The sequence below is a fragment of the Rhinopithecus roxellana genome, chromosome 15 (assembly GCF_007565055.1).
Source record: "Rhinopithecus roxellana isolate Shanxi Qingling chromosome 15, ASM756505v1, whole genome shotgun sequence".
NCBI classification, from domain to species: domain Eukaryota; kingdom Metazoa; phylum Chordata; class Mammalia; order Primates; family Cercopithecidae; genus Rhinopithecus; species Rhinopithecus roxellana.
The window spans coordinates 32,729,924-32,744,493 of NC_044563.1; the positions used below are offsets into that span (position 1 = coordinate 32,729,924).

Here is a 14,570-nt window from a genome sequence, read left to right on the forward strand (position 1 = left end):
TGGGATAGTCATAGATGGTGTGACAGTGTTTAAAGGCAACAAAAGGCTACTCCATGTGGCCAGCGCTGTCATGAGCCTCACTAAGCTATTTTGAAGATTTTTAAGCAATGATAAATTAAAAAAAAAAATTAGACTACACCTAAAGTAGTATATAAAGTATAGCAGGATTCCTGTATACTCTGCAATCAGTTTTTTGAAAAAAAATGTCAAAAGGTAGAGAATACAAGAAAAGTTTTTGGGATATAATTTGAATGACTGTGAAAACATAACCTTTGACACTGAACTCATTTGCTCACTCCTTAACTTGATAGCAAAGCCCAGTATGTACAACTGTGTTGGGTGTGGGTGGTCTCCAAGGCCACACTGCTCTCTGAATTGATTTTGAGTTTTGTTTGTAAGATGATCACAGTCATGTTACACTGATATGAAGGGCATATATATATACATAACCCTTTAAAAAAACATTCTGCCTCATTCTTATTTCAAGATGAATTTCTATACAGACTAGATATATTTTTTTGTGAAGATCATATCAATTAGACATTTTGAAAATGACTTAAAATATTTTCATTAATGTTCTGAGAAAACAAGTTTCTTTTGTGGTTTTAACCAAAAAGTTGCCCTTTTTGTCACTGGATTCACCTAGCATTCATAATTTTTTTTTCATACAATGAATTAAAATTTGCTAAAATAATGGACTGGCTTTCTGGTTGCATTTCAGGTGAGATGTGTTTAAGGCCAGAGCTTTTCTCAATATTTGATTTTTCCCCCAATATTTGATTTTTAAAAAATATACACATAGGTGCTGCATTTATATCTGCTGGTTTAAATTCTGTCATATTTCACTTCTAGACTTTCAGTATGGCAAATCATATCTTACTTTTATTTAAGCATTTGTAGTTTGGAGTATCTGGTACTAGCTGAGAAATAATTCTATAATTGAGTTTTGTACTCACCATATATGAATCATTCCTCATCTATAATGTGCCCCCAAATGCAGCTTCATTTTCCGATACCTTGACGCAGAATAAAGTTTTTCATCATTTAGGTGCAAAAAAAAAAAGGGCCAGAGCTCTGCAAAAAACAGACTTGAATCTTGGCTCTGTCACTTATTAGGCATGTGATCTCAGGTAATTGACAGGACCTCGCCTAGCCTCCAGTCCACATGGGTAACACATAGGTAATAATATCTACCATACTGATGGAATGAGATAATGAATGAAATAATCTGGTTCAGAGGAGACACTCCATATGTGCTAGTTCAATGTAGAAAACTGGATTATGATCTTTCTTCTCCTACAATATCATGTGCCTGCTGTGTTATTTAGGTTGAGATTCTGAGTGCATAGAAATATAGACCCTCAAAGTGTTGTCCATGGATAAGCAGCATCAGCACCATCAGAGAACTTGCAAATGCAAATTCTTGGGCCCCATCCAGGCCTACCAAATCAGAAACTCTGGAGTGGGGCCCAGCAATCTGTGTTTTACCAAGCCCTTCAGGTGATACTGATACAGCTAAAGTTTAAGAACTACGGCCCTAATGGCACTGAAGATTCTGAGTCTTCTCCTGTTTTCTTTCTTTCTTTTTTTTTTTTTTTTTGAGACAGCGTCTTGCTCAATTGCCCAGGCTGGAGTGCAGTGGCGCGATCTCGGCTCACTGCAAGCTCCGCCTCCCGGGTTCACGCCATTCTCCTGGCTCAGCCTCCCAAGTACCTGGGACCACAGGCGCCTGCCACCACGCCCGGCTAATTTTTTGCATTTTTAGTAGAGACGGGGTTTCACCGTGTTAGCCAGGCTGGTCTCGATCTCCCGACCTCGTGATCCGCCCGCCTCAGCCTCCCAAAGTGCTGGGATTACAGGCGTGAGCCACCGCGCCCGGCCCTTCTCTTGTTTTCAACAGGACTCAGTCAAAGCTCTAAAGAGGCTGCATCCTTTGGGTAGATATTGTAATCAAATACGTAGACTCCACAGTCTATGTCTAATTTCAGGTTGTTTCCATTTAATCTTTTTATTGTTGTTTGTCCCAAACTGGCCATTTTCTTATGTTCTCTTTCTCTCCTCTATTTAATTTGAAACCCCTATTGTATATACCTTACATCATATCGGTTGAATAGAAAGGGGCCATTCCCAGACACCCAGGTAAAGGAGACAAGTAACATTCCTAAAGAGCTTTCCGCGGCCATCCCTGCATCCTTAGCACAGGGTACCTGCAGGGACTGTACTTCCTTTGCCTCCTTTAAGTTCCTGGAACTTTCTGAGAACTTTTCTGCCACAAGACCTTTGCACATGATATTTGCTTGGCCTGGAATGCTCTTCCTGCCTCTTTTATGTGGCCACACCTTCTTGTCTTTTCAGTCTTTACTTACATATCTCCTTGGAGAAGGCTTCCCTTTTCATCCTCTCTAAATGGCCACTTTCTCCCTAATTGTTAACCCCTCTGTTATTGCACTCTCAGTCTGCTCCTTTTCTTCATTGCACATAGGCCAGTCTAACTGTAGACTTATTTATATGTTTTAGTAAGACAAAGCCCATACCAGGGTATTCGAGCATCTAGCAGAGTACATGGATTATCAATGTAATCAATAATTTTTTTTGGTGGTGCTGGGGGAACAGGGTGTCATTCTGTCACCCAGACTGGAGTGCAATGGTGCCATCCTAGCTCACTGTAACCTCAAACTCTACCACACCTGGTCAATTTTTAATTTTTTTTTTGTAGAGACAGGGTCTTACTGTGTTGCTTAGGCTGTTCTTGAGCTCCTGGCATCAAGAGATCTTCCCGCCTTGGCATCCCAAAGCGCTGAGATTACAGGAATAAAGTCAATGTGCCCTGCCAATATTTCTGAATAAATGAATGAATGAATGAATGAACCATTATAGTTCTCACATACTTTGCCTTCTTTCAAACTCTGTTGTGCTTTCAGTTAATCCTCTATTTAGGACTTAATTTTTTCTTTTTTCTTTTTTTTTTTTTTTTTTTTGGAGACAGTCTCGCTCTGTCGCCCAGGCTGGAGTGCAGTGACATGATCTCGGCTCACTGTAACCTCTGCCTCCCAGGTTTAAGTGATTCTCCTGCCTCAGTCTCCTGAGTAGCTGGGATTACAGGTGCCCTCCACCATGCCCGGCTAATTTTTGTATTTTTAGTAGAGACAGGGTTTCACCATGTTGACCAGGCTGGTCTCCAACTTATGACCTCAAGTGATCCGCCCTCCCTGGCCTCCCGAAGTGCTGGGATTACAGGCATGAGCCACTGCGCCTGACCAGGACTTAATTTTTTCTAGTTATTTCTAATTATTCCCTCTCTCTCCCAATCCATACTTTGGACTTTTCTGAAGACTTATACCTAGCATGATACTCATGACACTGGCTCTATGACTGAGATGCAATAAATGCTTTCTGATTTCTTGATCAATAACTTATAGAACATTTAAGACATGAATTTTAACTTCTTCCGTCACTTTGAGTTTATGCTGTAAAACAAATTTTTCTCCTGAATGGAACCATCTAGAGCATCTGGAGCCATTGGGAATGGTGAGAATTTCCCCACTTCTCTGTCTTTCCTTGGCTTTTAAAAAGGTATAAGACCTGTTGGTCTGTAGTGCATATTCTGGAGAGAGAAGAACTAAAATTGCTGTACAGATTGTGGAAGGGTCATTTCTCTCACTGTTCTTTCTATCTGTCAACTGAAAAGGTACATTTTCAGTATAAACATCCAATAATTACTTTCAAAATGGGGATCACAAGGGTTCTTTAAGGTGAACATTCTGATCTGCATTGTCTTCAGCTATTGTGAAAATCCTTATTTTTAATAGTGGCTTTATGTTGTTTTAGAAACTCAGTATGATTCCATTTTTAGAAACAAAAACGTGTCTATATCATCAATCAGAGAGGAAAACATGATTAGTTTTTTGCTCATGAAAAGAGGAAAGGGAAGCAATCATAATAGAATGATATATTGTAGGGTGGATGGAACTGAAGCTGCTGTCTATTAGTATGTGATTGGATTCACCCAGTATCTCAACGGAATGATCAATATGATTAGGCTTGGGAGCTTCTTTTCAAGTGGGCAACATCAATTAATCAACTAACTCAGTGGTTCTCAATCAGAGGCAATTTTGCCCCCTAGGGGACATTTGGCAATGTCTGGAGACAGTTTTTGTTTTCATAAATGAAGGTAGAGGGGGTGGTTGCCACTGGCATCTAGTGGGTAGAGGCCATCCCTACAATGCACTGGGCAGTCTCTCACAACAAAGAATCATCAGCCCCAAATGTCAGAGGGCCAGGGTTGAGAAACCCTGCAATAATATCAGCCAAAGAAGTATTACAAGTTTTCAGTATTCCCAAGGTTTCTGTGGTAGTGGTAGCAAATAATGTTTAAAATAACCATCATGTATTGAATATCTATTCCATGCCAGGATCTTTATATTTATAGCTGATCTGTCTCAGTCCGGGCTTGACACCAGGTTTGTTTGGGGCCAACGTCTCCATTCTTCTTCCTAACCCCATTTGGTGCAGGTGCATTTTCTCTGGACATCAGCATATCTATCCTCGGTTTCTTGTGTTTGTATAGATAAAATTATGTGTTTAGTGCATATTAGGTAATATGCTTACAGGAGAAAGCAGTCAAGCAAGAAGAGACTGGTGTGTCACTATGGGTGTGAAACTAAAAACATCCCGACAAACAGGCCTCAGATCTATAACTTAATAATCCAGCCAAACCACCTGTGTAGCCTGGTAGCACAGAGCCTAGTCCTCAGTAGGTACTTAATAAATATTTGTTGGGAAACTTTTTTCATAATCCACACAGAGTCCTTGGTAAGCTTCAAATGGAGTGGTATTTTCAAATGACTCTTCTGTTGCATAACATTTTATTTGTTCCAGGAGCAGTTTCTTCATCCATAAGCACCTGATATTTCCAGAACTACACAAATGTCGTACCTTGTGTATCTTCCCACTTGCCCTCCACATTTTCCTCCTTTTTTTTTTCTCGCTCTGTCCCCTGGGCTGGAGTGCAATGGCCGGATCTCAGCTCACTGCAAGCTCCGCCTCCTGGGTTTATGCCATTCTCCTGCCTCAGCCTCCCGAGTAGCTGGGACTACAGGCGCCCGCCACCTCGCCCGGCTAGTTTTTTGTATTCTTTAGTAGAGACGGGGTTTCACCATGTTAGCCAGGATGGTCTCGATCTCCTGACCTTGTGATTCGCCCGTCTCGGCCTCCCAAAGTGCTGAGATTACAGGCTTGAGCCACCGCGCCCAGCCATTTTCCTCCTTTTTGTTTTTCATTCTTTCACTCTGAGTCAATCTGGTCCTGACAAGAGCTCATCCCCTTGCCCTTTGCTGTCCTTAGGACAATGTACACACAGCGCCCTCTGCTTTAGGCACTGTCAGTATTCCCTGAATTATGCTCCTGCCAACAGTTTGCAGGGCAGGGCATGTGTCAGAATCTTCAGAGGAGACGTGCTGTGTGAAAAAGCTTATTTGAGAATATGATTTTATATTTAGAAAAAGGCAAGAAAAAACACACTAGAGTTGACCCTTGAACAATGCAGGAGTCATGGGCGCTGACCCCTCCTACAGTTGAAAATCCAAATATAAGTTTTGACTCCCCAAAAACTTAACTACTAATAGCCTACTGTTGACTGGAAGCCTTACCGATAATATAAACAGTTGATTAGCACATATTTCATACGTTATATGTATTAATACTGTATTCTTACAATAAAGAATAAGCTATAGAAAAGAAAATGTTATTAAGAAAACCACAAGGAAGAGATGATCATCATAAAAGTATTCATCCTTGTCATCTTCACATTGAGTAGGCTGAGGAGGAGGAAGAAGGGGTAGGTTGGGCTTGCTGGCTCAGGGTGGCAGAGGTGGAGGAAGATCTGTGTATAAGTTGACCTGCACTGTTCAAACCTGTGTTGTGCAAGGGTCTGCCATTGTAAAACAGAGAGCTGAAAGAAAAGCTTGGAAAAAAACTTCTCACCTGGTGATCATATGGGAGCTTATTAACTCTGGGGTTGATGTGACCATTTGATGTTTATAAAAAGAAGAAGTTAAAAGAAAAGCTGTTTAGAAGCATGGCAGTATATGCTTTCCTTCCTTGTGTCCATGCCTTTGCTAGAAATTTCCTCCTTCTCTCAGCACCTGGATTTCTTGGAACCTGCCCTTTTTCCCCTGTGCATAATTCCTCTATGTTCCCATAATGCTTTGTGTCTAACCTCTAGTATGTTCACCATCATCTTTTATCTTTAGCATACTACACTCTGATGTAGTAAATACTTCTGAAAGAGAATTGCAGGAGCGCTGTGACTAACCCCAGTGAGCCAGCTGGAAACCTCAATGTGCTAGGAGTCATTTCGAGTGGATTCCAGGACTGCACCTTTAGAGATTCAGAAATTTGGAGGTGGAACATGAGGAATTTAAATTTTTACATGCTTTGGTTCATAAGTTACACTTCGGAAAGTGCTTGAACTTGAACTTAAAAATTATCCTTACTTGTTCTAGGAGCAAAACAAGCATTTTGATCAAAGCAGCCTGGGTGCATTCAATCATTGGTTTGTTCATTCGACAGTCATTAATGGAGAACTACCAATTGTAGTGACCTGTCCCAGGTGAGGCTGGGTGTAGTAGCTGTCCGTTATGTAGTCATGTTCATTCACTCTCCTTTTGCTGTTTGGCTTCTCTGTCTTTGTAAGCCCAAGCCCATTCTTAGGGCCCATTCAGTCAAAGTATTAGCTGGTAAGGACTTTAAATGTTTGTCAAGAAGGGGTGCTGAGAAGAGTGAGAGGGGAAAGAAATTTGCATTTTAACAGAGTATTTAAATTCCTTGGTATTTCAAATTACTGGAGAAGAAGAGGGTTTCTAACTTTTACTGAATTCCTAGATGTGCCCAGCACTTGACCTGTAGTATCTCATTTAACCCTTGCAATAAGTTTATGAAGCAAGTGTTATTATTTTACGGAGGAGGAAGCTGAGGCTGTCCGTGTCTGGAAATAGATGGAACATGGACTAGAAGCAGGTCTTACTGTAAAGGCCCTGCTCATTCTCCTCTATCAGGATGCCTCTGTTACCTCAATATTCTTCCCACCTCTATGCTTGTTGGGAATAGCTTGGTATCACTGGAACATCCTAGTACTCGTCCTGTTTTGAGTGAAAGACTGCTCTCTGGGCTGCCCCAAAGAGCACTAAAATTGGCCCATCATCTTCTTAACTTTCCTAGGAGTGAGTGAATGACAACTTGGGTCACTTTAGAAAGGATGCTGACCTTTAGGATGAGTGCATAGATCCAAAGAAAGCACAGATGTGGACTGGTTCATTACCTTGCTGTTAGTGAAGGTGTGTTCATTTTTTATGGTAAACATACTTTATTTTCATTTGACACAAACCAGACATCGGAATCTCCAGCCAAGTGTACTGAAAGATGTTATTTCTTGTTAGTCGGATTCAAAGTCTTTTTTGCAGGCCTTAGTTCCTGAACAATAGATTCAGGAACTAAGTTAAGGCCTGAAAAGATGATTTGTTTTCTGCATTTGATGTAGAGCTTATTCACAGATGAGGAAATTAAGACACAGGAGGGAAACATTGGCCTCCAGCAGTGCTTTCTGCCTGTGCTTCCATGTATCTGACTACTGGGTATTAATTTGAGGAGTCTAGGCTAGGTCCACCTGATTGAATCAGAAGATTTTTGAACCCACAAGCTGTGCCTAGCACTTCATTGTGGGTCTAAGAATCTGTAGCATTTGATAGAGGGCCCCACTTCTTGAAACTTCCTCTGACTTCCATGCCTTTAAGTTTTCCCAACTCTCCTACTTCTCCAGATTCTTCCTCTTCTTCCTCCTTCTTTCCCTATTTTCCAGTTGTGGACATTCTCCAAATGAACCGATTTTCAAAGCTTCATCTCTCTTTTTCTCTGCACTTCTGTCCTCAACTTCTCACCCAGTCCCTTGTTCCTTGTTTCCTCTTGCCCAGATGATAGTAAGTCACTCAGCATCTTTCTCAAACCGTTTCCTCTTCTCAACTGTGCTTCATCTGTCATTGGTCTAATGATCCATTCTTCTAACACTGCAAGATCTATTCTTCCTATCACTGGGCTGCAATGACAGGAAGTCTAGGTTAACCTGGTTACTTTGTCCTTTTCCCTAGGATAAACAATGAGTCAATGAGAATAATAAAATCTTGCTTCAAAGATTTGATATCTTTCTTTATGACATTTGGTATCTTCAAAGATATGGTATCTCTCATTTCCTTTTTATCACCTCTATCAACCTCACCTATCATTGCTTCCTGCAACTATCCCAGATAGTCTCTTGAAATAATAATAGCAAATGCATGTTGAATACCACAGGCATTGTGCTGAGTATTTTACATTTGTTACTTTATTCAGTCTTCACAACCACTCTGTGAGATGCTATTTTCTTCATCTTGCCCAAAATGATGTTTAGAGGTTTAGAGAAGTTAGACAACTTGCTCATCGTCACACAGCTACTGAGTGGTGGAGCTCCGACTCAGCTCATACCTGTTTTGTTCTAAACTTGATGGTTGTAACTTGGAAATTCTGCTGCTTCCTAGAATATAGGATGGTATCTAGGAGTGGGCAATTAGTAAAGATTAGTTTCTTTTCTTCTTTTTCTATCCATCACTTCTTCCCCAATTTGTATTGAATTCATGCAAATGCTAGGTGAATCAGTGGTCCCTTCACTGTCCATAAGATAACCACTTCAGCACCGAATCTGCAATTCAGGGCTCACAATGTGCAGTACAAGGCACATTGAGGGAGAAGTTGTTTCTGTCCCTGGCTTTGCTACTAAACTTGTTCTGTAACATTGGACAAGTCATTCAACAGCTATGCCTGAGCTTCTTCATCCGGCAAGTGAAAGGTTTGGTTGACACTTTCTTTGATTCTTTCCAGGCCTACATTCTTGTGATGTTGTTATTCTGCCTTCCCTTGTTTCCTCCTCCTTTCTGGTAAAAATTCTTTCCTCTATGACTTCTTCCCAAGCATTCAGACCTTGTCATCTCCCTCTTGGCTGTTGCCTCTGCTTGACCAGTGCTGCCTTTTCCTCTTCCTGCTGTGTCTGAACTCCACCACCCTCCCAGGCTCTTCCTTCTGTGTAAAGTTAGTGCCTCTCTCCGCCTTTCCCAGGCATCTGCAGTACTTGGATCTCATGCTTTGTTGCTTGCCTGTTTTCTGTTCACATAGCTTGTTTTCTTAGACAACAGATCCTTGAAGGGATGGTGAACTGCTCTAAGTTTCTTTTGTGTGCTAAATTTCTTTTGTGTGTACCGGGGTAGATGACTTTAAATGGAGTAGTTATTTCATAAATAATTGTTAAGTGATTACATTTGGGCTTTATCTTGAGAGCAGTTTACTCAGTAGGAGGGCCCATCAGGGGAATCAGAATCAGGGGACACAACCCACCCGAACTGATGAGACGTAAAACTGCTGACAGTCTGGTTAGGGAACTGCCACATTCCAGGGAGGAGTCCCTGAAGGCCCGGCCTAGTGAACAGGTAAACAGAGGCAGGGAGCACCAGATAAGAGAGGCTTGGTGTGCGCTGACTCTCCCACTGACATCCTGGGCAGCAACTGCACAGTTACCTGGCGTTCTCTTCTCCAAGCAGTAGAGCTGCCCAGAAATAGCCAGGCAGAAGTGCTATGGGGCACGCTCGGGCACCCCAAAACGGGGATCCAGAGAGCAGCGAGTATAAACCAATATAATGAGGTGAATGAGTAGTTCTTAGCACAGCCTAATTTTATGAGGTGGGGCAACATTTTCCCAGAGTTGCTTACTTTCTTTACCTCTGCTCAGGCAGATAACAGCCTGGGGATTTGTGGCCAGAGGATGTACGGTTCTGCGAACACATTTAATATCCAAGGCCGTCAGGTCTGTTTTGGCCCTTCTGTTTGTCAGCGGAGCACATAGTAGCAGCTTATCGCCCAATCTCAAGTGCAAGATGGAAGCACTGGGGCCCGGGGAATGCTGAGAAAAGCGTGGCCACTTTCCACCTGGAAATTCCACTTAAGAAGAAGAAGAAAGAAAAAAAAAACAGCCTAAGCAGATTTAGACTTTTTGGCAGATCCGGAAACAGAATTTTGGCCTACATTGGGCTGGTGGTAAGGAAGACAAAGTGGAGGGAGAACTGGTGACTCTGAAATTAATCAAAACCCGGCAGGGAACAAAGCAAGGGAGGCTGTCGCCCTCCTAAGTCTCAGGGAGACACGTCAGCTTGAGCTCCGGGCAATTTCGGTCTGGCAGTCTCGCGGCCCGGGGAGGGGCGGCGGGTGTCTGCAGACGGGCTCTAGGGCCCAGCGGCCGGGCGCCACGGCGGGGGTGGAGTGTAGGGTTATAGTGAAGAGCCCAGGCGACCCTCCCCGGCCCGCGCGCGGGGAGCGAGGAGCGGGGACGGCGGCGGGAGCGCGCGAGAAGCTCTAGGACCCAGCAGCGGTTGTAGCGTTTGGGGCTGGAGGTGAAGCCCTGTGTGAATGGGGTTGATTGTCCCGCGCCTCTTCCCGGCGCTGCCCCAGGCCATGTCCAGCGCACTGCCCAGCGGCCGCCTTCCCCAGCCGAGGGAGTGAACTAGCCATGATCGCCTCATGTGGAAGGCAAAGTTGCGCCGGGGAACTTGTGAGCCTGCGGTGAAAGGTAACCAGCCCCCACTCGAGGTGCCGGGAGGGCGCCTCCGAGTTTCCCACGCGAAGAACCCTGTCGCCCCGGGCTCCCCTGGCCCCTGCTGCTCAGGGAATGGGGCAGCTCCTGGGGGCCCGGGGCTGAGATCCCAGATTGTTGTTTTTAAGCGGGTTCCCTTGACCCGCTCCAGGTCCAGTTGCCTGCGGACAGGGCCTCAGCGCCTTGCTGCCCCGCGACCCACGTAGACTGAAGTCGTGGCCCCGGGGTTTGGGCCCCGGGGTGCCGCGCGCCCGACGCAGGGCTGGCCTTTCCGGAGGGGCGCAGCCATATGGCCCTATACGCCGAGGCGCGCCCGCGCGCGTTTCTCGCGGCGAGGGAGGGGACGGAAGGGGTGTCCGGTGCCGCTTCCCCCGGCGTGAGACAAAGGCGCGCGCACCGGCCCGGCCGACCGGCTCCGGCGCTCGGGACTGGACCCGTTCTGCCCGCCGGCCAGACCCGGCTCTGGCGGGTGGGAGCGACGAAAGGGTCGCATCCCAGCCCCAGACGTTCGGGTCGCGTTAGCTGCTGCTCCTTCTTTGTTCTCTCCCCAGACAAGTTTCTTTGACAAACTGGCGAGTTACATCCAGCTCCCGCTTGCCTGTTAAGGCTGCCTTTACAATAATCTGCTTTCAGGGGGAAAACATTTAAACTTTCTAAATGGAACCGTTTTTTCTTGGAATGTGACATTGTGGCAGGAGGGAGAGTGGCACGTTGGCCGATGACAGCCGAGCGGAGCTCGGGCCCAGTGCCGGTACAGGGGCCGAGGGTGCCTCATAGGCGGCCGGGCTGGAGGACGCGGCGGCAGAGCGGACGAGCCCTGGCGCGCACCTCTAGGGCCTTCCCCACCTGGACTGCGTTCGCGGAGACGTGTCCAAGTTTCCCCCTTCAGAGCCCCAGGCCGAGAATCCCGGGTCTCTGCTCAAAGCTCACGCGCCTCGCGCACCCTGCTCTTCCTATCTTGACTGATGACTAGGAAGACTTTCCCTTTCCATTTTTTCCCGAAGATTTTTGCCTTTTTGGCTTCGGTGTTGGTTTCCTGTCTCTGAGTGGCAAACACCTTTCGGCCGGGCTAGCGTGTAGATCACCTGGACTGGGGTTTCAGAGGTGGACCCTGAGCGTGCGGCCTTCTGAAACGATGCGATTTGGACCCAACATTTTGTCCCCGTGTTCCCTCAGCTCCCTTTCTCTGTGAGGCCTTGGTTGCCCATTTTCTTCTCCTGAGGCATGTTGTGAGAATTTAGTTTTTGTACTGCTTATAGAAGGCCTTGGTGATGGTGGGGTACGTAGTCTGGAGAGCCAGTTGTGATACCTCGAAGTAACCAAAACAGTAAAGTACTAACCTGCTCACCATAAACGAATTAAACCAGAATAGAGGGATATTAATAGCTACAGTTCCAGAAAATTTCCTTCCTTTTCGGGAAGCAAAAAGTCAGGGCTTGAAATATTAAACAATCTTGGCTCCCTGCTTCCAAAACTGGCCTAATGGGTCACTGCCAAACTGGCTGAGATTTCCCCTGGCTGCCTACCACTCGTGGGCCCCGGCTGCTGTGGAAGTCAGACCCGGGTTAACGATTAAGGAGCTCTCTAGATTGCAAGGTCTTAAAGAATCTAGAGCAACTGACATTTACTTCCTAGTAAGGTTCTCCGAGCCTTATAGTGTATTACTTTGAAGGCTCTTTATGAGAATAATGTGGGAACAGTAGTTTAATATACTTTGAACTGTTAGTAAAGGGTGGAAAAGCACTGATTTGACTAGAATGAAGGAAAACACCGATTCGACCAGAATGAAAAGAGTAGGACATAGAGTAGAAGGCTTTATGCAGGCTCTACTTTTCCTTATGATGGTGGTGGGGGTTGGGGGGGAAGAATGAGAATGTTTAGGTCTTGGAGTGCACTTTTGTTTTTCTGTGATGCATTTTTCAAGATAAATAAGGAAACCTTTGTAAACCTGTAGGTGTACAGGAGAGAAGGTGCTGTACCTGTAACTTCCCTTTCCCTCCCCCTTCTTTTTAAAATGCACGAAGTCTGGCCGGGCGCGGTGGCTCAAGCCTGTAATCCCAGCACTTTGGGAGGCCGAGGCGGGCGGATCACAAGGTCAGGAGATCGAGACCATCCTGGCTAACACGGTGAAACCCCCTCTCTACTAAAAAGTACAAAAAACTAGCCGGGCGAGGTGGCGGGCGCCTGTAGTCCCAGCTACTCGGGAGGCTGAGGCAGGAGAATGGCGTGAACCCGGGAGGCGGAGCTTGCAGTGAGCTGAGATCCAGCCACTGCACTCCAGCTTGGGTGACAGAGCGAGACTCCGTCTCAAAAAAAAAAATAAATAAAAATAAAAATAAAAAATAAATAAATAAAATGCACGAAGTCTTGGTCTTTCAGGTTCTTTGCAGATGATGGAGGATGTAGAATACTAATGTTCCAAAGGGCATATGGAGATCAAAGCATTTAAAAATACATCTTTTCACGGAGGCTAATGGACGATTTTCAGTTTAAATGAGATTTTAAAGTGCTGTCGTTAAGAAAAGCACATGAATGCAGAAATGTGAGTGATTTTATGGGAAGGCACTCTGCTGATCAGACTTGAGAGTGTCTGCCCTGGGCCAGTTAGTCTAGAGGCTGTTGTGGGTAGAACTCAGCTTTTCTGATGTCTACCCCTGTGGAAAAGTGTGGACCCAGGGCCTAGGGAAAAGATGGCTGAACTAATTGAAATGAGCGGACTGGCTGGTGAGAGTTCTGTCGAAAAGTACAGCCTCTAGGTATCAGTGCTACATTTATTCATAGTAATTTGTGAAAATGCTTTGAAAATGATAAAACACTATATAATGTAAGACTTTTGAAAAAATAATTAATGACATGAAATGGGAATTGCTAGTGAAAATGGTAAAAGTTTGATTTTTCAGGCCAATAAATTAAAAAGTAACTTTGTAAGACCTGGTAATATTTCTGATATATACCCCAAAGTAACCTTTTTTCTTTTCTTTTTTTTTTTGGTGGTGGGGGTGTGTGGCTATCTGCATTTTAAATGCATAAGGAAGCTCAGGTCAGAAAATTCTGCAGTGTTTTGAATAATTTTTCTCCTATTTTTCATTAATTTTGGCAGGTTCTTATGACTCAGAATTTAGTAGGTAATAAAATCCTCGAAAAGCAAGGGGTAGCTTGTAAAGGGAGGTCAAGTAAAGGGAGATATTTGATTACAAGGTTTGTTGGAAATAGTCTGAGGTTGTTGTGGTTTTATGTTTTGTTTTGTTTTTTTTTGTTTGCCTAGTGATTTTTTTAAAGTTAATTTTGTTGGCTTGGCTTTGTTTTGTCTTGGAGGAGAGGTACAATGTAAATCTTGGCCATTGTGGGTAGGGCAGTCCTCTACTTTTGCTGGAAGGAAGCCACTCCTACTCTTGCTTTATGTACTGGCACCAAGCTGAGTTCTCCTTTAACTTGTGAGGCCCTTGGCTCTGCCCTCATGGCCAGGCCTGGTGAAACTTTAGGGTATATTCATTTTGGACACTCAGCACAGGACTCCTGGATTCCTAAAGGGGCTCACACATCAGGCATTTCCCCCCATCTTTTAGGAGGGAGTAGGAGAGTAGCTGTAAGGTGTTGGAAATGTATTGCTGTTAAGATACTGGAGAATTAGATTTAAGTTTTCAAAAACTGTCATCCTAAGGTGTGTGTTTAAACCTGTGTTTGAGACCTCACTGGCCAGTATTGCAGCTCTAGACCTCTATTTTGTCATTTTGTTTTTAAGTAAAATGTCTGCTATTTACTTTTTTTTAAGTTTTCTTTTTGAAATGATCATAGCTTCATAGGAAGTTGCAAAAATAGTAGAGAGGTCCTGTGTACCCTTCACCCAGTTTCCCCTGTTGGTAACATCTTGCATAACCATAGTACAATAGCAGAACCAGGAAAC

General features: G+C 44.4%; 1 protein-coding gene across 3 annotated transcripts in view; it reads left to right on the forward strand.

Moving 5' to 3' along the window:
- The window catches only part of AMOTL1 (angiomotin like 1), a 183,256-nt gene that overhangs the window by 55,550 nt on the left and 113,136 nt on the right, over positions 1-14,570 (forward strand). The window contains exon 1 of one of the 3 annotated variants that reach the window (XM_010360572.2): positions 10,347-10,642. The exons of the other annotated variants lie outside the window; for them this stretch is intronic. Within the exon in view, the coding sequence (XP_010358874.1) occupies positions 10,594-10,642 (49 nt within the window). The 5' untranslated portion in view covers positions 10,347-10,593. Of the gene's footprint in view, positions 1-10,346; positions 10,643-14,570 lie in introns of those variants that run through there. 3 annotated transcript variants of the gene reach the window in all.